Raw genomic sequence first — 25637 nt, 5'->3', positions numbered from 1 at the left:
CTGGGGTGGATCCGTGGGGGTCGGTGGTCACTGTGCCCCTGGGGTGGTTGGGTGAGTGAGTGTTGGAGGTTGCTATGACCCTGAGGTGGGTGCTTGAGGGTCATAGTGCCATGAAATGTGGGGAACAGTTGGTCTCTGTGCCTCCTGAGGGTTACCCAGCTCTCATGGTGAGGTGGTCAGCTCGGGTCTGGGACAGGGGCAAAGATTGATGTTTGCTCTGTGCCCCTAAAGGGGAACACGTGAGGGTGGAATGGTGCTCTGTTCCCCAATAAGTGAGGGAAGGGATGGATTGGCATCAGATCCTCTGACTCTGCTCATGGGACATGGAGTGACCTCTGGTTTCTTCAGTCAGAAGGTGGATGATCTGAGGAAATCGTTGCCACGGATAGCTGTGGAGGCCAAATCATTGAGTATATATCAGACACACTTTAGATGAGACTTTTAGATATTTCCAACACATTTTAGATTTATTCTTGATTAATAAGGGGATCAGAGGTTATGGGGAGAAGGCATGAGAACAGGGTTGAGAAGCATATCAGCCATGATCAAATGGCAGAATAGACTTGATAGACCAAATGGCCTAATTCTGATACTATATCTTATAGCCTGTGGCCACAGAGGTGGGATTTAGGGTGTATAGAAGATCACTCTGCTCGTGAGGATTGAGGCTTGGAATATTACTGTGATCCCACAGTTCTAGGTGGAGTGATCACAGTGCTCCCTGGGTTGGTGATGTAGACAGTCACTCTGCTCCCCAATATGGGGATTAGGAGTGTCACTACAATCCTGGGATAAGAGGTTGATAGTTCCTGTGCTCCCTGGTAGCGGGGTGCTGGTGGGAGAAAATACTCTGGTCCGGAAATGGAGGTAGAGGGTCACTATGGGCCCCCAAGATGTGTGCGGGAGAGTCACCATGTTCAGTGTCAGGGACAGCTCCTCCCCCTTCACCAGTTTTCAGTTTGTGGATTAATTCTACTGCAATTTTTTTTTAACCGGAATCTGAAATCCTATTGATAATTTGCTGGTCTAATCACCAGCCATATCTCCCCAAAGAAATTATTCTAAAATGTAATCATGTATATGTATAGCCTGTTGTCACCATCATATATATTATTGGCAGTATGCAGCAGGTCAGAGTACTGTAAAGAACAAGACAGTTAGCACTTCATACGTTCAACTTTTCATCATAACTGGAACTTGGCAGAGGTTTAAAAGTTTTAAGCAAATGCTAGGATAAGGAATTAATAACAAGAAAAGTGATAGACATGCAAGATTCAATGGCAAAGGGGATGATGGTATGCACTGTGGGAATGGTCATACATAGAAACTGTATCTTTATTTTTCTGCATTTTTGATTGTGAAATGGGAAAAGGACTTTTTTAAAAATCAGGGATGTTCTGGAGTCTGGAACTGAGGGTATTGTAGCTAAGTTTGTTGATGACACAAAATAGGTGGAGGGATAGGTAGTGTTGAGAAAGCAGGGAGGCTGCAGCAGGAATTAGACAGGATAGGAGAGTGGGCAAAGAAACAGCAGTTGGAATACAATTTGGGCAAGTGTGAGTTTGTGCACTTAGGAAGAATAGAGGCGTAAGCTATTTTCAAACTGAGGAAGGATTTGGAAATCTGAAGCACAAAGGGACTTAGGAGTCCTAGTTCAGGATTCTTTTCAGGCTAACATGGAGGTTCAGCTGGCAGTTAGGAAAGCAAATGCAGAGACCCAGCTAATGTTCTGAGGACACAGGTTCAAGTCCCACCATGGCAGATTGTAGAATTTGAACTCAATAAAGAATCTGGAATTAAGAGTGTAATGATGACCATGAAACCGTTTTCAATTGTCAGAAAAAAAGACAGCTGGTTCACTAATGTCCTTTAGGAAAGGAAATCTGCCACCCTTACCTGGTCTGGCCTACATGTGACTGTAGACCCACAGCAATGTTGTTGACTCTTAACTACCCTCTGGGCAATTAGGGATGGGCAATAAATGCTGACCTGACCAGTGATGCCCATATTCCATGAATGAATTAAAAGAAAAGGTGTGAATGTTTGATCAGAAGCCATTGGATCTCCAGAAAAGAGTCTCTGTAGTTTAAAAAGAACCCACCTTGAGCCTGAAGAAGGCCAGTGTATTTCCCCTTATCAGTTGCTGTAAACTGTGGCTTTTCATCAATAAGTCAGAGACTTTAATAACCAGTCACTCTGTGCCTCCTGTAAGCAATTTGGTAAAAAAAAGTGTCGACAAGTAGGAACAAGCCAAAAGAATCACTTCAGTGAGCCCTATGGATAGGAGTATTGAGCTACCTTCCCAGATTTCCTTCCAGCCATTACACCTTTTTTTGTGTGTGTGTGTGTGTGTTTGGTTGGAACTGTATGTAGGGGCAGTTTAAACTTGTAGAGCTATGTTGACAATTCATAATTACTTATCTGTAGCTAAAATCATGTATTTGTATCAATAGTCATTTTTGTTAAGTACAGAAACCTGGTCCATGCTTTCTGTCAACCTGAGTCTAAAAGACCAGTAAATTGGACAGTTTTGCATAGTTTTTTTTAAATAAACTCTTTAACTTTGTGACGACTGTGCAAATAGCAGGGCTTGATTTCCAGCAGGCTACCCCAGTGAGGTGTAATAAGTGGGACTAGTAAGGAAACAAAAAATGAATGTGGAGGTGTAAATGCAGAGGGACGTTAGTCTGAGAATGAGTTTAGAGAAAATTAGGTAACCCCCTAGGGATGCAAAATACTCTGCTTGTCATATAGCTTTGAGGGAATGCCAGCACAAAGAATTGGCCCACAATCATCACTTAAAGTATTCTGCATTTGCAGTATTTTAGTTGAAGCAAAGACAGATTGTTCTGCATTAGTAAGTGATCCTTCTATGCAGTCACTTGGATAAGAGCTTGTATAAATGCTTCCTTGTGGGAGAACCGTGGAATCTTCTGCTCGAGCTTCCCCTAAGTGCATTTGTGGCATAAAATATTGTATTTATATATTTCCGATAGCGATATCCTACTTTGAAAATCTGTATTTGATGATACTATATGTTTGATTGGAAACCTCCCCAGTGAGCACAATTGTGCAGTTGCTCAGACACTTATTTCCAAATACTGTATACAGTCACATGTATGAGCACACAAAAGAATTCACTGTAAAATAATTGTATTGTACAGCACAGGCCATTGTTTCAGTCTGTGAATGTCCATGTGAACAAATCTTTCAGGTGTCAGTATAAAACTGATGTTTACTCTCTTTCTTAAAAGACAAAGGAGGACCGCAGCAGCTGCTGTTGTAATAACGGATACAGGTTAATGGATCTGCTCATGTAGAAGGAGGACAGAATGCCAATCCGTGCCCACTGCACAATTTGTTCTGATTACTTTGATAATTTCAGGGATGTGGCAGCCATCTATTGTGGGCACACGTTTCACAATGAGTGGTGAGTACTGAAAAAAGAAGCAACTAATTTCAAATGAGATAAACAGCCGTTTGAAAATGGCAAAGCCCTGCAATTACTGGTCCTTGAAACGAGTGGAATGATTGTAGGGTACAGATATAATGATACAACTTGTCAAGCCAAATAATGGAGATTGCATTGTGGATAAGACTAGAGCGATCTCTATTATTAAAAAGGCTTGTTTATGTGCAATGCAGTGATTTAAACTTCCGGTTAACAATCTGATTGTGGGACTAGCGTCAATTGTTTTTTTTAGCTTCTCACTGCTCACCAGTAAATTGGCTGTTCTGCTGCTGGACTTTTTCAAGCCATGAACACAGCAAGACTAGGTCATCTTGTTTGCTCAGCCTATACTCTCTTGAGCAATACCAATGGTATCACTGATAGTGCTTAAATAGTATGGTATAGGTGAACAGAGGAAGAAACTTGCGTGGAACAAAATCATCTACATAGGAGACTTGGGCTGAATGGGCTGTTTTGCGATCATGTGTTATATTTGGAATTGCTAGTGTTCTCTTCCCCCAGAGCTTGCGGAAGCTTAGTTGTTGAATATGCTCAAGACTGAGATTGCTAAATTTCTACATATTAAAAATATCAAGGGATTCGGGGATGGTGCAGGAAAGTAGTGCTGAAGTAAAAGATCAACCATGATTTTATTGATGAATAAATGTGGGCTCAAAACACAAAATGTCTTACTCCTGTTCACTTCTCGTGTTCTTATGTAATTCTGCTCCACATTATTGCCTTTGCCTGCATTTCTAACCAGTTTCATAGATGGCCACTGGATTTTTCATTGTTGCATCATGAAATGAATAACTGTACAAGGAGGGATGGTTCTATGTTCATACCCAGGTGATATTGCGTTGTACTGGGACACCAGTGCACAGTGCAATGGGGAAGAGTTAATTTGGTTCTCTGAAAACTCTGATGTTTCTGATCTCACATAAGTCACGAGGGGAAGGGCACCAAGATTAGTAGCCACCTCACATGGGAGAATCAGAGTTGACCCAATTATTGCTGTTCAGTTCCGAGCATTGGTTGAGAAGCAGTAGCGGAGACCAAGAGCGCATTACTGCCTGGACGCAGTTGATGCATGTCCCACAGGGAGCAGATGAAAGTGAAAATTAGATAATATGTATCCTGAGCAGATGCTTTTATCGATGCTGCATTGCACTTTAAAGAACTGGACTCAATTGGAGTTGATATTTATCAATTATGAATTAATCAATTATGACTTATGTCATCAATTATGAAAAAGTGAGATTAAAAATGTCTGGCAGTTAATTATCCATAATATCAACATTCTCCAACATTCAAGATTAACCATATCCTTATGCACCAACTGACCCTAAAAATGTTCCTTATTCCATTCATGCCCAATCAACCTGATAATTTGTGAATTAGGAAAAGTGGTTTTGGAGTTGTTTGGCGTGATTGAATGAATTCAAATTGTGGAAAACTGAATTACAATTTAAATGAAGTTGAGAGCAGTGAGAAGCTGTACTTCAGGACGTTTCAAGGTTTAAATCTCTACTGCAATGATAAGGCATCCTTACAATTTGTCCAACTTTTCTTGTCAAGGACTGAGTAGAGAATGAAGCAAGTACGCTGTTCAAACTGTTTTACACAATAGGGTGTACTCTGAAACCATTTAATTGTTTCTCAAGGTGCTGCAAGCATTGAATTATTTTATTACATTCAAGAGTGGAACATTTTAACTTGTATACATGTTTGTTTGCAACTGATTATCCACTAACTTTGTTTTTTTTTGCCTCTTAAAGTCTTGCTCAGTGGTTTCACAGTGCTCCATCTCGGACCTGTCCTCAGTGCAGAATAAAGGTACTGTGACAAATCGTATTAATAAAACCCCTTGACAACCCCTTGCAGTGCCTGTAGTGTAAGAGCATGAAGCTAGCGTGACCTTTTTTGAAAACAAATGGTCACCCTATAAAAATTAGAATAGAGATGCAGTAATACAAGTACTGGGTTTGTTCTAGAGTACCAGGTTTTATGGGTTGATAAAAATGAGCCAGAATTGTTTCTGATAGAAAGTACACATACGTGTGGGGAAATTGGTGAGGAGAGGGTTTACCTCATCTGTGAACTACCTTATCTCTAGTCCAGCAGTTTTCCAATACACTCAGTCTGATTTCTTTCCTGAAAAACAGGCAGTCAGGCAAAGTACCTGCAGGCTGTTAATACTCACGAGAGAAGAGGAGAAAAATGAAAGGTGGTTGCAAAGTATTACGGCTACTGAAAATCTTAATAAAAATACAATGTTATTGATTCTGAGCAGGGATCTGTGCAGAGAGAAAAGCAATTTAATGTTTCAGATCGAAGGCCTTTAGTTGAGGAAATAAAAGTGTCAGGCCTATGGAGTTGAGCATAATTTCTTCACCTATTGAACTCCTATTTGGGGCGTAAAAGTGGCTCAGTGGTTAACGCTGCTGCCTTACAGCGCCAGAGACTCAGGTTCAGTTCCAACCTCGGCAACTGCCCGTATCTGCGTGATTTTTGCCGGGTGCTCCGGTTTCCTCCCACAGTCCAAAGACGTGCAGGCTAGGTGGGTTGGCCATGCTAAATTGCCCATAGTGCCCAGGGATGTGTAGATTAGGTGTGTTAACCATGGAAAATGCAGGGTTACAGGGAAAGGGTAGGGGGATGGGTCTGGGTCTGGGTGGGATGCTGTTCAGAGGGTCGGTGTGGACTTGTTGGACCGAAGGGCCTGTTTCCACACTGTAGGGATTCTATGATCTTTTATGATTCTGTGAACTCCAGTTTCTGAATGTGTCCTATCTCAAAGGGCAGAGGTTTGGTAATTGGCTATCTGTTTGCCTTAGTCAGAATGTTGCAGGACGAAAATAAAGACTAAATTAGAAACAGTTGTTATTTTAAAAGTACAAATAAGACAAATGTAACAATGCATTCTGTTTCAAGCATATGCAATATATAATTTTAGGCACATTCCTTTTTAGCTTAATGGAGATATGTTTTCAAATATCTTGACACCAGCAAAGCTAGTGACTCAATTGCATTTTAAGCTTTATACTTTTAAATTACATTTTTGATGAAGCAAAACAGTTAGAAAATTCAAAATTGCAGTGAAGATGAATTAAAAGCAGTCCTCTTTCTCACTTCTGAACCCGGAAGTCCAGGCCAGACCAAACTGGAAGTCCTTTTTTCTTGTTAGTTCAGTATAACAATATGAGTATTGTTGGCACAGCCATCGCTTATGACATATTTCTAGCTGCCCTTCATAAGGTGATGATGGGCTGCAACCATTTTAAGCCAGTAGAATCCATCAGGTTTAGATCCACACACTGAGCTGTTAGGAAGGGAGTTCTAGATTTTTTAGCACCGAACAGCAAAATAACAGCAATTATAGTCCCAAGTCCGCATAGAGTGTGGCTTGGATGGGAATTTGCATCATTTGCCCTGCTGCTACTAGGTGGTAGAAATCATGGGTTTGGAAGGTGCTGACAGGGGAGACCATAAGATCATAAAAAACAAGAACAGGAGTAGGCCATTCAGCCCCTTGAGCCTCCTCCGCCATTCAATAGGATCATGGCCATTCAACATTCCCCACATCCTTTCCCTCCCCTTTCCCATAACTCTTGATTCCCCGACTGATCTACGTATTTCAGCCTCAAATATGCACAAAGTCTCTACCCTGACGTCTCTCTAGGAAGGAGCTACAAAAATACTCAACCCTTTAAAAGAATATATTCCTCCCTATCTCAGTCTTAAATTGCACCCCCCTTAATTCTGAGACCATGCACTCTGTTTCCAGACTGTTACATGAAGGAAAACATCTTTTCAGCATTTACCCTGTCAAGCCCCTTAAGAACCATATATGAATTGCTGTAGTTTATCTTGTAAATGATGCCCACTGCTGCCACTAAGTCAGCAGTGGAGGAAGTGAGTGTTTAACGTGATAGATGGGATGTGGATCAAGCGGGTTGCCTTCGTCTGGGTTGTGTTAAGCTGCTCCAGCGTTGTTGGTGACACATTCATCCAGCCATATGGAGACTATTACATCATTTCCTTGTAGATGGCAGAGAGGCTATAGTCTATTGAACCGTGAGACACTTGCTGCAGAACTCCCATCATTTGACCTGCTGTTGTAGCCATAATATTGATGTGATGAGTTCAGTTCCATTTTTAACTCTGTGGTAACTCCACAGGATGTTGATGGTGAGGGGATTCAGTCATGATAATGCCATTGAATGCCAAGAGGCGATGGCTAGATTATCTCTTGTTGGAGATAGCCATTACCAGGCAGTTGTTTGTCACCAATATTACTAGTTTCTGGTGGCTGTAAGGGTCTGACAGAGAAAGAAGTAGAAAGTTACATTACACGTGTTGCTTACAAATCTCTCTCACTGACAGTTTGCAACCAGTGTCACCAAATTGTCTAAATAAAAACCAAAAGAACTGCAGATGCTGTAAATCAAGAACAAAAACAAAGTTGCTGGAAAAGCTCAGCAGGTCTGGCTGCATCTGTGAAGGAGAAAACAGAGTTAACGTTTCGGGTCCGGTGACCCTTCCTCAGAACTCTGGCATTCAATGGCATTATCATGACTGAATCCCCTCACCATCAACATCCTGTGGAGTTACCACAGAGTAAAAACGGAACTGAACTCATCACATCAATATTATGGCTACAACAGCAGGTCAAAGGATGGGAGTTCTGCAGCAAGTGTCTCACTGTTCAACAGACTATAGCCTCTCTGCCATCTACAAGGAAATGATGTAGTGGTCTCCATTACACAGACAATTCCATGATAAACATAAACGTTGAAATTTAACCTGGAAAATTGCAGAGACATCACAGACAGAATATTTCTAGGTCCTTTGATTTTTCTGGTAGTGTTCGCAATAAACAAGTGCCTGGCAATGGCTATCTCCTCTCAAACAGGCTGCAACCTTGGAATAACCCGCTAATAAAAACTCTGTTCTGAGTAAGGGTCACCGGACCCGAAACGTTAGCTCTGTTTTCTCCTTCACAGATGCTGCCAGACGTGCTGAGCTTTTCCAGCAACTTTGTTTTTGTTCACCAAATTGTCTCTCTGGTGAAGGATTTGCTTTTCAGGGCTAAGGAGCATTGTTGAGCCCGAGCATAGGGAATTTTACTCTTTGTTTTTCTCTGCTAGACCTAGCCTTGCAATGTGTGTAAAATAGAATAGTTTCTCAATGCTGACTTATCTCACCATATCCTAGGTCACGTTTTGCATTTCTTGAATCAAATGTTCTCGATCCAGTTTTTATTAGCGGGTTATTCCAAGGTTGCAGCCTGTTTGAGAGGAGATAGCCATTGCCAGGCACTTGTTTATTGCAAACACTACCAGAAAAATCAAAGGACCTAGAAATATTTTGTCTGTGATGTCTCTGCAATTTTCCAGGTTAAATTTCAACATTTATGTTTATCATGGAATTGTCTGTGTAATTTGTCAGTCATCATGTTTCATTGCAGTCTCATTGGTGGAGGCACAGCACACATTTTAGTATCATATTTTGTTCATTTAAGTTGCTATATCACACGCAGGTGATTGGAGTTCAGAGTAAGAGATAGTCAATTACTTAATAGATTACAGAGGTAGTCTGTACAATAGCTGGAATGGATGGCTTCAAGTCAATTTTATAGAGTACCAAAGAATTAATTTTCACTTCTATACCACAGCACAGACTCCTTTTACATTATGCCCAGAATACTTAGCTTCCTATGCTGTATTTTTTATGGATTATCATTTATTCTTAAATTTATGTGCTGTGCTTGCTTTATAATAGGTCAGTGCAAAACACATCATCAACAAGCTGTTCTTCAACATAGTTGAGAGCGAGCAGGTGTTAGATGCCGAAACTCTCCAGGTAAGGCTGCTCTTTACTGAAAATCCAGCAACTTCGGGCTTGCAGTTTTGGTAATCAGATCAGATTTTCAGGGTAACTCACATGGTGCTGGTCTTGAGTATTTTGCTGTTTGGAGCTAGAGACAATTCCAGGTATATTGTGTTTGGTAGTTCTCAGAAACGAATATAAAACAATTTAAAAGTGTGATTTGTGTTCTGCACATTCAAACAGTGGTCTAACATTTGGCTCAGCTCAGCCATATTCCTTTCAGATGTCTATTCTAGAGTTTGAGATATTTTGATGAGGAATAATCCACTATAGAGAAATTTTTATCCTGAAGTTCATTTTTAATTGTACACTGGATTGAAAAACAGTCAATTTTTATGGATTTAAGCACAGTCTTAAAAAGTAAACAAATAGGAGCCACTCTTCTGTAACCAAATTAACTCAGTGGCTTACAGCAAGTGATGGCTTAGGACTGAGAGAAACCTGAAAAGTTACAACATTTAGGTTACTTTGTTCTTCAAATCAATTCACTTGAGTTCAGGTGTGGCTGGAATTTTCTAGAATTCCCTGAGACTTTGAGAATAATGAATAATCTAATCAAAGGAATGAACTGTAATCTTAGGAAACACATCAAGTAATTTATAACTGCCTATCTGATTCCCAGACAAGGTTATTTGTCTTCATTCCAATTTCAACTAATTTTTCAATTCATTTTGCCAATGAAATGCCAAGTTAGTGGTCGTCTGTTGCATGTAGTCAAGATCAGAAACATGATGTGTTAACTGGAGGCTTGTTGAATAATTATTACTGGAAGTGAGACTACAATGTTTTTGCTATGTAGAGAGATGAAAAGAAATGTTGGACATTTGTAAAAAGAATACAGATTGTGGAATGAACATAAAAGTAAAATAGTGTGGATTCTACAATGCTGAAATATGCCCAGAACATGATGGCATTACTCAGTAAACCAGGCAGCATCCAAGGAGAGAAGCAGAGGTAATGTTTAAGACCTGTGACCTTTTGCCTATGAGTTGTCTCCCAGGGTTATGAATTAGTTCTAATGAATACTTGATATTATGCAGTGGGATAAGCAATTTGGTCAAAGAAAATAATGTTTCAAACATTGCCCTTTACCAAACTGGTTTTTACACAATTATTGCGTTTGCAGCTGATACAGCGTCCCAATAGATGTCGTTCCTATACTTCAATATGCTTTACTTTCTTTAATTGGAAAGATTATTTGCTCAAGAAGTTAAATTATCTAAAAATTGAATTAAACATTTCTATATTACAGCATGTGATCAGAATTTTAATTCAATAAGCACGTTCATAATTTTAATTTATTTGCAGAATTCAAATGAAGCCACTTCAAATTGAACTGAGTTTAAATTCAAATCACTTGTACGTTGTTGTAGCGTGCTATCAGTCCCCAATGTTTTTTTTAAATATGCTGAGTTTCATTTACCTTTTCATAATTGATGTAAAAGGTGTTTACTGTTCTTGTTTCTGTTCTATGCTATATAAATCTGTCAGACTGATTTCTTTCTTTTGATGTGAATTTCCAGAATGAATTGGACAGAGTCAAGTCTCAGCTGTTACAGAAAGGTCAGAATTTATTTTGCGTTTTAATAGATGTTGCTCAGTGGTACAATCCGAGGAAATTCAGTGTGAAATGGGTGTTTAAATTAGGTTAGAGTCAGGTGAATGCATTTATAGTAAAAACGAGCTGTATCTGACATACCCGTTTTTACTCTAATGTTAAAAAGATATAGTTTCCAAACGTGCTAATCTAAAACAGTGTTCACTTGTATTAAAGGGGGAAAAATGAACAAGAACAGTCCAGATCTGTACCCCTACCTGTGCAAAGTTGACCAAAAACATTTGTTAAGCTGTGGCTTGTATACTTAAGGCAGTTTGGTAAAATTTCTGTTCTGTGACCACTGTTGTCTTTTTAACTTCAACTTTGGTTTCTTGCATATCAATTAGTAATTGACAGGTCAGATCAAACGGTCCTTAAACTGCTGCCAGTTGCTGGCTGCAGTGAACTGCAACTCCAGACCACACTTTCTGATGGAAGGTGCCTCATCTTAGCCATTGCTATGTGGGGAATAGTGAGCACAAGCGAGTTTTCTAACACTCCACCTGCGTTCCAAGTGGCAACAGGGTTTTTGTGAAGTTTTTTTTGTGACTTACCAAGACTGGTGTCTGGAAAGGAATACTGTAACCTTTCTGTAATTGTCTCATGCAATGAAATACCCTGATGCTACACAGAGGGTTCACTGTCAGTTCTAAAATTCACAATTTGTGCGTTCTGATTTGTTTTTTCAATGACTCCAGGTTTTTTTTTATCTCCACTTCACATTAATTCCATTCCATGATGAATCTTCTGAAAAATTCGTCTTAATGTCATTGCTAAATTTATCTTAGTTTTTGTTTTGGTCCCTTGGCCCACTTGCACAGTTAAGTAATTTTCTAGATTTGACTTTCCCCTATAAGTTTGCTTATAAAAGGCACATGTTGTCAGAGCTCCTCAACTTGCACTCATTAGGGTAATTCATAAGAATACCAATGTGAAGGGGACAGTGTTTTATAGTGTGTGACTACAGTACTGATTATTGGCGAGAGAAATCACCAACAATATGTTTTCCCAGCAGTATTCTAATGCTGTATTACCAAATGACTATTTACAGTCTTATGTCCACATCCCTCTAAGTTAACTTCCTAGATATTTTCTTTCAATAGAAACAGAAAATTGGAACAGGAGTAGGCCTTTTGGCTATTTTAGCCTCCTCTGCCATCCAATTTGATCATGTGGTGAAAATTCAACTCAGATCTGGTTCCTGCCATCTCCCCATACCCTTTGATCCCTTTAGCACTAAGAACTACATCTATCTCCTACTTGGAAACATTTAATGTTTTGGTCTCTACCGCTTTCTGTGACAGAGATTTCCACAGGCTCGCCACTCTGGGTAAAGAAATTTCTCCTCCTCTAAGTCCACTTGTATCTGTAGAATGTGTCCCCTGGTTCTGGACTCCCCAGTCGTTGGGACATCCTTCCTGCATTTACCCTGTCTAGACCTGTTAGAATTTTATAGGTTTCTGTGAGATACCCTCCCCCTCAATTCTTCTAAATTCCGGTGAATGTAGTCCTAACCAATCTGTCTTTGTTCATACATCAATCCTGCCATCCCGAGAATCAGCCAGCACATATACAAAACACCTTTTTTCAAATAAGGAGACCAAAATTGTGCACACTACTCCAAGTGTGGTCTCACCAAAGACCTGTACGATTGCAGCAAAGTATCCCTGTTCCTGTACTCGAATCCTGTGAGTGCCAATGTACCATTTGCCACTTTCACTGCCTGTTGCACCTGCATGTCTTTGGTGATTGGTATACAAGTCTTGTTGCACATCCCCCTTTCCCAATATATCACCATTCAGATGATAGTCTGCTTTCTTGTTTTGCTACTAAAGTGGATAGCCTCACATTTATCCACATTATACTTAATCTTGCATGCATTTGCTCACTCACGCAATTTGTCCAAACCACACTGAAGTATCTCAGCATCCCCCACAGAGTTCACCCAACTTTGTGTCATCAGCAAATGTTCAAGAACTCTTGTTTTTCCAGTTTTGCAGCTGAGATCTCCTAATGTTGGGATGTACCTCATTACTTGTTTTTGCGCAAATTCCAAAGTTTGAATAACTCCCTGCCTCATCTGTCAGTAATGAGATCTGGACAGAGAATTCTGGGATGTGATCCCACTTCAGTTTACTCATGACTTCCTCTGAGCTGTATTCTGCTATTTTAGTAAATAATGTAAAAATGTATTGACCTTATTGATTGACTTTCTGCTTTTCATGACATTTTGACTGCTAACTCTGCAAAAACTCTCCTGCAGCTTTTTTAACTTCAGTTGCTATTTTAATGCTTTCACAATGTATTTGGTCCAATTTTCTTTCAAACATGTCAATCATGTTGTTTTTCCCAGTTGCGTATCTTATACAGGAAATAAAATCCAGCAGGATTGTAGTCATTCAGCTCAGCGGTACATGTTCGCAATTCTCCTCCAAATGAGCTGCCTCCAATCTTTTCCTTCAAAATCTGTGTCTATAATTCTATGTTCCTTTTTCTCTCATAAGCTTCCCTCGCTTCTCCTTAAATGTATCTATAGCATTCACTTCAGCCACTCCCTGTGTTGGTGGTTGAGGTGATTGACTTAGATGCACTATTTCTTCACCCACAGGGTATTTGCTACCGTGGAAGGCTGTGAAGGCTGAGTCACTGAGTATATTCCACATAAAGATTAATAGGCTTTTAGATATTAAAGGCATGAGTAGGGTATGGAGAGAAAGCAGGAATATGACGTGATAGAAGATCAGCCACGGTTATGTTGAATGGCAGAGCAGACTTGAAAGGCCAAATAGCCTACTTCTACTCATGGTTTCTGTGTTTCTGTAGTGGGTTCCAAATTCTCACCACTGAAGATAAAGGAATTTCTTCTGAATTCCCTGTGGGATTTTGTGACCATCTTCACTTGACGGACTCTAGTTCAGGTCTTCCTCGTGAGAAGGTGAATTCACTCTGTGTATCCACTCTATCCAAGCCTTTAATAATTTTAATTATCTCTATTAGATAGAGTCATAGAGTCCTACAGTACGGATACAGGCTCTTAGGCCCAAACTGGTCCATGCCAATCAAAATGTCCATCCATTGCTAACCCCATTTCCCTGCACTTGGCACATATCCTTCTAAACCTTTCCTGTCCGTTTATTTGTCCAAATGCCTTTTAAATGTTGTTAATGTACCCCCCTCAACCACTTCTGCTGGCAGCTCATTCCATATGCGTACCACTCTCTGTGAAAAAACAAAAGTTGCCCCTCAGGTTCCCATGTATTCTTTCCCTCTCAGCTTAAACTGATGCGGTCTAGTCCTTGATTCACCAACCCTGGGAAAAAGACTGAGTGCATTCATCCTATCCATGCCTCTCATGATTTTATATACTTCTATAAGATACTCCCTCAGTCTCCTATGCTCTAAAGAGAAATATCCTAGCTTGTCCAATTTCTCCCTATAACTCGGTCCTTTGAGTCCTGGCAACATCCTTGTAAATTTCTTATGCACTCTTTCCAGTTTAATAACCTCCTTCCTATTAGCAAGGTGACCAAAACTGAATGCAATACTCCAAGTGCAGCCTCACCAACATCCTGTACAACTGCAACATAACTTCCCAACTTCTGTACTCGGTGCCCTGACTGATGAAGACCAGTGTGCCAAAAGCCTTCTTCACCACCCTGTCTACCTGTGACTCCACTTTCAGAGAACTGTGCACCTGAACTCCAAGGTCCCCTGTTCCACTACACTCCGTAAGGCCCTACCATTCACCATGAAACTCCTACCTGGATTTGACTTTCCCAAATGCAACACCTCACATTTATCTATATTAAACTCTATTTGCCATTTCTCGCCCCACTTACCCAGCTGATCAAGATCCTGCTCCAATTTCTGATAAACTTCCTCACTGTCCACAATACCGCCTATTTTAGTGTCATCTGCAAACTTACGAATCATGCCTTGCACATTCTCACCCAAATCATTGATGTAGATAACAAAACAGCAAAGGGCTCAGCACCAACCCCTGAGACACACCACTAGTCACAGTCCGACAAGCATCCTTCCACTATTGCTCTGCTTTCTACCATCAAGCCAATTGTGAATCCAATTTGCCAGCTCTCCCTGGATTCCGTGTAATCTGACATTCCAGAGCAGCCTGCCATGTGGAACCTTGTCAAAGGCCTTACTGAAATCCATGTGGACTATGTCCAACACCTTGCCCTCATCAACCTTCTTGGTCACTTCTTCGAAGAACTCTAACAAATTTGTGACGCATGATCCCCGACGCACGAAGCCATGCTGACTACTCCTAATCAAACTCTGTCTTTCTAAATACACGTGTAGCTTATCCTTCAGAATCTTCTCAAGTAACTTACCTACCACAGATGTTAGGCTTACTGGTCTATAATTCCCAGGTTTTTCTTTGCAGCCCTTCTTGAATAAGGGCACAACATTTGCTACCTTTCAGTCTTCTGGGACCTCACCCATGGCAAACGATGATGCAAATATATCAGCCAAGGCCCCCATAATTTCTCCTCTAGCCTCTTGCAGTGTTCTTGGATATATCTGATAAGGACCAGGAGATTTATCGACCTTCATACATTCTAATACTTCCAACACCATCTCTACTGTGTCACCAAGATATCACCACTAACTTCCCAAGTTCCCAAGTCTTCATGTCTTTCTCCACGGTAAACACAGAGGAGAAATATTCATTGAGGACCTCGCCCGTCTCCTACGATTCCACACATACATGTCCACCTTGGTCCTTGAGGGGTCCTATTCTCTCTCTAGTTATTCTTTTTCCTTTAATATACTTAAAAAATCTCTTTGGATTCACCCTCATCTTCTCAGCTATCAATCTTCCGTTTTCAAAAGGGACCCAACCTGTCATTCCTTTCCTGAATGTATCCCCATGCATTTCTGGAATCATCCTTGTAAATCTTTTCTTCATCTTCGCCAATGTTGCTATATCTTTTTTCTAATTAGGTGATCAGATTCAGACAGAATGTTCTAAGAGTAATCCAATCTATCACCAAGATTTGATGTAGATTGAGGAAAATCTCCCTCTTTTTAATTCTTTCCCTTTATAAATCAAGCTTAGTGTGCCTTGGACTTATTAATGTGATTGGCCTATTTGTCGTCTGAGATCCCTTTCCTCCTCTACCCCACCCAACACATAGGCTAACTCTCACCTTTCCAGTAATAAGCTATTCTTCCAAGCTATTTTTCAGTTTTTGCAGCACTTGCCCCAAATCTAATGGGCTTTCTAGTTTGGTATTGTCTGCCCAACAGCATCATTAATATAAATTAGAAATTGTAGCGGATCCAAGACTGATTCATTCTTGATGCCTTTTCCGAGGGCAGTTAAGACTTGCAACTAATAATCACCTAAATTGCACTGGCAGCAACGTTAGTCTAGCAAGATCCTCCTGACAATAAAATGAGTCAAGGCACATATTAATTTGCTGTTTTAGTTGAATGAGCCTGGTCGAGATGTAGTACTTTCCAGGACACAATAAATTTTTCAGCTCTTTGAATAGTGCCGCAGAACTTTTATGTCCATTTAAACACTGATGGGACCCATTCCAAAAGGAGGCATGACCAGCAGTTCAATATCTCCTCAGTAGAGTGTTCAAATAACAGGTTTGATTGGGCACTCTAATTTCAGAGTGGATTTTGAACCCATGATGTCTTGATTCAAATGTCACAGCATCAACAACTGAACAAAGCGATCACTCTGTTTGTGATGGGATGTGTTGACTGTACAAGGAAGGTTGAGGATGGTGGTTTACTCATAGATTGGTGATTTGGTTTCAGAGAAAGAGAAAATGGACCGCCAATCAATCATTGATAATCTGAGGGACACCCTGGATGAACGCAATGCAAGAGTGGAATCTTTGAACAAGGAACTGAATGAGACAGAAATGCTATGCTCAACTCTCAAGGTAATTCGTACATCTCCTCAGCTTTCCAATTGGATTGGAGGTTGCGTGCTTACATTTGTTGAATTTGCCTTTACTTTGCCCCTGGGTTTTATTTTCACAGAAGCAGATGCGATATCTGGAACAGCAGCAGGATGATTCCAGATCTTCAAAAGAGGAGGCACGCAAGCTCCGACAGAAATTGCAAACATTGGAAAAGTATGGTGAAACTTGCTTTTTGATATTATGCAGTAAAATTTGTAGTATCTAGCAAGCACTGGGACCAGGTCGAGCTGGTAAATCAAAACACACAGTGCTTGCTGCTTTCTCATGTTTAGTAGTGGCCGTCATTCCCAATAAGTGATCAAAGCATCCCTCCACGATGGTTTATGAATGCGTAGACCTAGATCTAATTAATGGCAGTAGTGTAACCATCTTTGTCTAGAGTTCTTCAAGGCATGCCTCTCTATGTACCCACCTGCAAGGTTGCAAGACAGCATTTGAGTGCTGAATTGAATCTTTGTGTCATCACAATGTTATCCAACAGCTTTCAGTTGCAAGTTTGTGTCAGAAGGTCTTCCAGTTACTGACGTGCACATCCAGAGATTGGGAGTTGTATTGAAGATGTTGGTTAGGATTATTCTGGTTCGAGGGGTGCTTGTTGTTGCAAATTTACTGTAAACAGTCTTGTGACTTTCTTTGTTAATTAGATAGAATGTGCAACACAGCAAATAGACCATTTGGCCCAACAGGTCAATGCTAGTGCTTCTGCTGAACATGACCTTATCACTACCCCTTTTCATCTGGCCCTATCAGTATGATCTTCTGTTCCTCTCTTCCTCATATTCATCTAGTTTATTATTTAAACAGTTTGATTATTACAGCACAATGCTCATCATTTATATGTAATTCAGATGCTAAGTCACAAATTGAGTCAATGTAGAATAAAGAGGGAAAAAAAACAATCATTATACAGGAAAAAAAGCTCTTATGTAGCAGCAGCTGTACATGCTGATGCCCTAGCATGCGGCAGCAACTATCTGAATAACATAGTATTTACCTAGCAGCTTTAATGTTGTTCGTTAGCCCAAAGTGGAAGGGCATCAGACAAGGTTTGACTTTAACACCTCCTGTGGGTGTGGTTCAAGGTAGATGATGAACAAGTTTTAAGGAGCATCTTATTGTTCTCCATCTCTCTTAACTTATAAAGAGGGGATTCCAGAGCACACAGCTTTAGGCTGAAGATTTAGCAAAATAAGGCGAAGGGAAGTTGTTGTCCTAATAGTGATGTCACTAGACTAACAATCCAAAGCCACAGGCCAATATTCTGGCAACAAGGGTTCGAATCTCACCATGGCAGATAAAATTTGGAATCATGCAACCGTCATTGATTGTTGTTAAAAGAAAACCCCATCTGGATCGCTAATATCCTTTAGAGAGGGAGCTGTACCACCCTTACCTGGTCTGGACTACAGCAGTGGGTTGTCTCTGGGCAATTGGGGGTGTGCAATACATGTTGGTCTAGCCAATGACGCCCACATCCCTATGAGCGAATAAAAGAAAAATGTAAGATCGGGGCATTCACAAGGCAGCAAGTGGAGGAACGCAGAAATCTCAAAAGGGTTGTAGGAATGGAGGAGATCACAGAAATGGGGAGTGGAATCAGCAATGAGGATAGAAAACAAAATTGAGATCAGGAGTCAATGCAAGCCACAAGTACAGGAGTGAATGGGACTTAGTGTGAATTAGGCGATGGGCAGCAGAGTTTTGAATGATCAAGTTACAAGCATGCAACAGTTCTTAAATGGTGTAATTACTTTGCAGAAATTGTTGAAGTGAAATGGTTGGTAGATTAAACAAGTATGAGGTGTAGCTTTAACTTTTCCTCTAATTTTGTCCTCTCTTTCCCAGCTGTGCATTATGTGCTGAGCACTCAGTGCCATCCCATGATTAGCCTACAACTTGGTTGAAGTTCAAATGATTTTATGGTAATCATAAGGTGAATCAGCATAGTAAGAGATTTTTTGACCCACCACACCCATGCCAAGATCCAGAAACATTGCTTCAAAGAAGATATAATTGAGATTTTGGGAGGTCTAATAAGGAAAAGATATGCACAATGCATGCCAGGTCCCTGGGGAGTACTGAGGAACAAAAGGACCTTGATGTACAAGTGCATAGATCTCTGAAGGTGTCAGCACAGGTACACAGGGTGGTGAAGAAAGCATATATGATGCTTGCCTTCACTAGCTGAGGCACAGAATATGAAAGCAAGGAAGTCTTGTTACAAATTTATGTAACATTGGTGGGGCCACAGATAGGATACTGTGTGCAATTTTGGTTACCGCACTATTGGAAGGACATGATTGCAGTGGAGAGGATGCAGAGGAGATTCACCAGGATGTTGCCTGGGATGAAAAGTTGGGTATGAGGAGAGACTGGATAGATTGGTTTGTTTTCCTTGGAGCAGAGGAGGGTGAGGTCTGATTGAGGTGTATAACATTGCGAGAAGTATTGAGGGAGTAGATTGAGAATATCATCCCCATGGCAGCTGTATCTAAGACATAGGTTTAAGGTAAGAAGTAAATAATTTAAAGGAGATCAGAGGAGAAATTTTTTTTCACCCAGACGGTCCTAGAAATATGGAACATGGAACACTCCCCCTGAGAGTATCATGGAGGCAAGTACTCTCACAACATTTAAGAAGCATCTGAATGAGTACATAGTAGGCTATGTGATTAGTGTATTTTGGTGTTTGTTGGTCAGCATAGATATGGTGGGCAGAAAGGCCTGTTTCTATGCTGTATGACTCTAGGACTCTATAATCATTAGTCAGTTTTATATAGTCCTGTAAAAGAGAACAGCACAGATACATTTAGATATTTTTCTTGTTCAACAACTGATAATTAGCAAGCTTAAATGGAGAAATGCTGTTGAAACTTCCTATGGGAATTAAATTAGAAAACAGCAATTTAGGTTATTACCAGACTTTTTTTTAATAAATTACGAAAATTGCTGTCTGCTGCTTTTAGGTTCTTGGAAATATTTCTTCTCTGCAGCATTTTCAAATGGCAGAAAGGTGCCATCATTGCAGGCCTTTTACAATGGGTACCTTGTGAATTAAGGGCTTAGGTGAAAGTCTCAGGCATTCTGTGCCTTCGTGCAAAAATAATTATCTTTCAAAACATGGAATTTCTGCAAATATATAATCATGCACAAAGGAAAGGCACAAAGGTTTCTTGATTCTCAAGGGCTGCTAATGGATAGATTTCTTGCTCCCAGTTAGAACAATTTTTTTTTGTTTCTCATCAATTTTTTTGTCCTCCAAACTGTGCTAAGATTTTAACCCTTTGCTAAGGGTCCATTCTATCTTCAATTGCCTTGTGCTCCATGTATGATCCTTGATAGTGAGTGCTGGCATCTCTCTTGGTGTTCTCACTTAAATCCTAAATAATGTATTTGCTACTTGCAGTAAGGACTGCTTGATTAAAATCTAGAGGAACTACCTAAACCACGCATATAAGAAGGCAGAGATAACATGGTGTAGAGCTGGATGAACACAGCAGGCCAAGCAGCATCAGAGGAGCAGGAAAGCTGACGTTTCGGGTCGAGACCCTTTCTCAGAAAAATTCTTTCCTGCTCCTCTGAGGCGGCTTGGCCTGCTGTGTTCATCCAGCTCTACACCGTGTTATCTCAGATTCTCCAGCATCGGCAGTTCCTACTATCCATATAAGAAGGCATGTCATTTGTTTAATGCCTACTACTCTAGACATGTTAAAAGCAATTGTAGCTCCAATTAACATGAGTTCAGCTAACACAGTAAGAACCACAGTTCAAACCTGGTAACTTTCTGGTCTGTATGGCTCCATTACTCATCTGATAATTTCTGGGGAGTTGTGTGCCCTCCATTTCTGTTTGTACTATAGATACTGCTGCACAAACTTTGAAATCTTAACCCATTCAGTGTTTTGTTCTTGTTTCCAGTATTCAGGTGCTGCTTCAAAGCCAGAGGCCAGAAGTCGAGGAAATGATTCGGGAAATAGGAATAGGACAGTCAGCAGTGGAACAGCTGTCCATTTACTGTGTATCCTTAAAAAAGTGAGTGCAACTGTTTTATGTTCAAATAGTCCAAATATTTGAATCATGCAGTCCAATGGGAAGAAAATCTCCTACCCTGCATAAGCACTGAAGCATATTCAATGTTTGAGCAAAATTCAATGTAATTTCTAATGAGTGGAGATAAAGGAGTCTCTTTCAGAATGGCAGACTGTGACTAGTGAAGTTCTGCAGCAGTCAGTGTTGGGATCACAACTATTCACACGTTATACATTAGCGATCTGGATAAAGGAACTGAGGGCGTTGTTGCTAAGTGCACAGATGACGCAGAGATAGGTGGAGGGACAAGACACTCTTGAGGAAGCAAGGAAGCTGCACAGCACTTGGACAGTCTAGGAGATTAGACAAAGAAGTCGCAAATGGAATACAATATGGGATCATGTGAGGTTATGTGCTTTGGTAGGAAGAAAAGAAGCATAGACTATTTTCCAAATGGGAAAGGCTTTGAAAATCTAAAGCACAAAGAGACTTGAGAGTCCTCAATTGGAATTCTCTTAAGAAGGCAAATACAATTTTAGCATTCATTTCCAGAAGGCTAGAATATAGGAACAGAGATGTACAACTGAGGCTGTATAAGGCTCTCGTCAGACCACATTTGGAATATTGTGAGCAGTTTTGGGCCCTGTATCTAAGGAAGGTTTTGCTGACATTGAAGAAGGTCCAGAGGAAGTTCACAAGAATGATCCTGTCGATGATGGGCTTGTCATTGAGGAGCAGTTGAGGACTCTGGGTCTGTACTTTAGAAGAATGAGGGTATTTCAGATTGAAGCTTACAGAATACAGAGTGGGAAAGATATTTCCACTAGTAAGACAGACTGAGACCCAAAGGCACAACCTCAGAGTGAAGGAACTGAGATGAGGAATTTCTTCAAGAAAAACGTGGTGAATCTGTGGAACTCATTGCCCCAGAGGGCTGTGGAGACCAAGTCATTGAGTGTATTAAGATAGAGATAGGTAGGAGAACAGGTTTGAGAGGCACATCCGCCATGATTGAATGGCAGAGCAGACTCAATGGCCTAATTCTGCTCTTATGTCTTATGGGCTTATGGCTTATATCTCAGGTTTATGGAACAAGAGAAAGTTAAAGACAGGGATGGAATGAGGTCATGAAGGGATTTGAAGTCAAGAGTGAGAAGTTTAAATGTGTGATCTTGCTTGCCCAAACGTTGGTGTAGATCAGTGAGCACTGGGCTAATAGTAAAGTGGGATTTAGTGTTTGTTAAGACATGAACAGCAAGTTTTTGGAGAGCCTCAATATGAGAGACCAGAGAGGAGTGCATTGGAATGGTGAAGTGTAGAGGTAATAAAAGCACAAATGAAGGTTCCAGTAGCAGACCAGCTAAGATGGGCAATGTTAGATGATGATAATGAGGTGGAAGTACATTGTTACTAGTGGCATGAATGTATGGTAAACAGGTAATTTTGGGGTCAGATACAACACCAAGGTTGCAAAGAGCATGTATGTTTCATTTCCAAGGAGAGGATGAAGTCAGATGCCAGGGACCAGATTTTGAAGTAGGGATTAAAAGCAAGCCTTTGATTTTCTCAATATTTAATTCGAGAAAATAAAATAGTTGACTTATTCACACTTGTGGCAAATGCTGCTGAAGTACTGGAGTAGCTTGCAACCTTGTTGGTCCAGCTGCTTGTGACTCCTTGTGCTTTCATTGCAATTTTTTTCAGTTAAATTGGTACAAGAATCCATCTGAGAATAAAGGCTGAGAATGTAATCGCCTGGAAATGCAGGGTCATGTATCTGAGCAACACTAAGTAGTAGAGACGGCGAAACTTGCAACTGAAGGCAAGAGCTAGTGCTCGACCTCTGTCACATTAATCTGTTTCACATCTGCAGGTGTTTCATTGCAGCCTTTTTAGATGCCTCCCACTCTCTCAGATGCTAACGCCTGCTGATCCACAATTTCAGAATTATCATAAACCCTGTGCCATGCTATGATGTGTGACTCAGATAATTCAGCTTGTTTAACCATGATGAACATCACAGTTAAGCTAAATCCTGTACCTAAAAGAATGTCTTTCACCAGTAATCACTGATTAGCAATCTGCAGCACACACCTCATTTAATTTTCTCTCCCCACTTCCCAGTTGAGGGAAGTGTGGCCAACTGTAACTCCTCTACTGCTGTGGCTTAAAGAAGGGTTAACTCCAGATGGCTGCAAATTGATCTGTATGCATAGGATATATGGCATAGAAACAGACCATTTGGCTCAACCAGTTCATGAAGGTGTTTATGTTCCATTTGAGTCTCTTAAGTTTCTCCTCCGTCATCTGCTTATCAGGTTTCCCTTAAATGAATCTATATTATTCACTTAACCCACTACCCTGTGGTAGCAAGCCCTACATTTTCATCATTCTTTGGATAAGGAAGTTTCTCCTGAGTTCCCAATTGGATTTCTTGGTGACCCTTATATTGAAAGCATAATATGAAACATTCTGTTCGGATTCGCTCTAAAGGCCTCTAGTTGATTACCCCTCAGCCTCAATATACAGGACATAGCATCAGCCCGTCAATCTCTTCCTAATATGTACGATGTACTTCCGATGTCATCCTTGTAAATCTTCACTGTGCCCTCTCCAGTGTCTCTCTATCTTTTATATTATTTGACAACCAGAACTGCAAGCATTTCTCTTATCTGTAGTTGGACCTGTATAGTTGAGCATAACTTACCTACCTCTCAATTCCATCCCTTTAGAAACAATGATTTGTGCTTGGTAACCTCTGGTGCAATTTACAGTGATTGGTACAGTGATCGAGCTCCGTAATCCCTTTGATCCTCTATCCCACCTAGATTTGCATCTTCGAGTAATAAGTGACCTTTATATTCCTCCCACCAAAATGCACTATCTCAGATTTATCTATGTTGCTATTCATTTGACAAATATTTGCACATTCTGCAAGCTTATCAATATCAATTTGATTTATTGCAGTTCTCCTTGGTATTGACTTAATTTGGTGTCATCTCCAAATTTAGATATTATATTTTGGATTCCACAGTCAAAATTCTGACTGTAAGCTGTGAACAGTAGTGGTCCCAACACTGATCCTTCCGAAACACACAACTTCTGTCTTCTAACACTGAGTAGCTACCTTTTACTCCCAATTTCTCTTTTCTGCCTTAAAGTCAGCTAGCAATCTATTCTGCCTTCACAACCAGAATGTACTTTTCAAATGAGTTACTGGTTAGAGACAAGTGTGTAGTATCTTGTAACTTACCTATGGTCATGATCACCAGCTTGTGCTGGAATGCATTCTCCCGGTACACAGGAATAATCTGTTGTGATAACTTTTTAACTAAATGAAATTGAAACCTTGACTAATCAGGATCCTGAGCTGCTTTTGAGGTCCAGGTGGCAATATTCACTGCCTCACCTTGTTACTGTTGAATTTGTGCACAGGGAATATGAAAACCTGAAGGAGACATATAAATCTTCTGTTGATATGTCTGAGAAGCTGAAGAAGGAGCATTTTGTAACCAGCTGCAAGGTTAGTACAACATCCACAAGTTAACAGTATGAAACTTCTATCATTGATTTTCTTTCAACCTGGATGTTTGGTTCTGTGAAGATGTGAAATTTATTTTATCTCCCATTATTGTTTTTTTTTATATGAAAAACATTCTAAACTTTCCAGTTTTATTAAAATAGTTTAATAAGAATCTGACAGTACTTTTCAGCCTATCATGCCTCTGCGTGCACTTTTAGCACAGATCCCTGCACTTCCTCTGTGCCTCTTCAAATTTTACCTTTTAAAAATATAACACTATTTCTTTGACAGTTACTGTTGCAAGTGTTTTCACCATGTTTTCTGATAGTTGTACTAAATTACTCAGGCGATAAAGCACAGAAGCAGACCATTTGGCTCACCCTGGCCATGACATAAAATCAGGAAGTGCTTGAAATACTCTGGGAGTCTGGCAGTATCTCCAGAGAGCAAAACAGCGTTAATGTTCCAGTTTATGAACATGTAGGCATAAGAATTAGGAGCATGATGCAGCAACCCAGTTATTGTCCAGTACAAGAGACACTGATGAAATCCATTTTGAATGAGGAAGAAAGACATGCATGTTTCTTAAACTAGAAAGACTGAACACCACCATACTCTCCTTCAACCAAATGCATCTCTACATTAAAGGAGAAAGTGCTGGAAAAGCTCAGTAGGTCTGGCAGCATCTGTGGAGACAGAAACAGAGTTAACATTAATTCCAATATGATGCCTCTTCAGAAAAGTTTTTGAAGCATTAGGAAACCACAGGCAACTTAATCTAACACCCATCATAGTGAATCTATTAAAGAGGTTACAACAGGGCTCTTAGAATTTCTTCATGCAGTCAGGCAGAGTCAACATGGTTTTGGTGAAAGGAAAATCATGTTTGACAAATTTAGTAGAGCTTTTTTATTCACTTGTGGGAAGTGGGTGTTGCTGGTGGGGCCAGCATTTATTGTCCATCCCTATTTGCCCTTGAGAAGATGGTGGTGAGCTTTCTTAAACCATTGCAGCACATGTGCTTTAGGTGGACCCACATGTTGTTAAGGAGGGAATTCCCTTTGAGTAAGTTACGAGCAGCATGGATAAAGGGAAACTGGTTGACATACTGTACTTTTCTGTAAGACATTTAAGAAGGTGCCACATCAAAGGTTACAATGCAAAACAAGAGCTTGTGGT

The 25637-nt window shown here is 40.4% G+C and overlaps 1 protein-coding gene across 3 annotated transcripts in view; it reads left to right on the top strand.

Annotated features, from left to right (window-relative positions):
• LOC109916484 (TRAF-interacting protein) overlaps positions 1-25637 on the top strand; it is a 41466-nt gene that overhangs the window by 340 nt on the left and 15489 nt on the right. For all 3 annotated transcript variants that reach the window (XM_020516202.2, XM_048606533.1, XM_048606532.1), the window contains exons 2-9: positions 3255-3430; positions 5230-5287; positions 9236-9316; positions 10867-10906; positions 16737-16864; positions 16965-17059; positions 20825-20938; positions 24371-24458. In XM_020516202.2, coding sequence (XP_020371791.2) covers positions 3333-3430; positions 5230-5287; positions 9236-9316; positions 10867-10906; positions 16737-16864; positions 16965-17059; positions 20825-20938; positions 24371-24458 — 702 coding nt within the window. In that variant the 5' untranslated portion in view covers positions 3255-3332. The remainder of the gene's footprint in view (positions 1-3254; positions 3431-5229; positions 5288-9235; positions 9317-10866; positions 10907-16736; positions 16865-16964; positions 17060-20824; positions 20939-24370; positions 24459-25637) is intronic.

Source organism: Rhincodon typus, chromosome 16 (assembly GCF_021869965.1).
Source record: "Rhincodon typus isolate 14 chromosome 16, sRhiTyp1.1, whole genome shotgun sequence".
NCBI lineage: Eukaryota > Metazoa > Chordata > Chondrichthyes > Orectolobiformes > Rhincodontidae > Rhincodon > Rhincodon typus.
The sequence above is the reverse complement of the archived record's forward strand: the minus strand, read 5'-3'. Positions and strand labels throughout refer to the sequence as shown.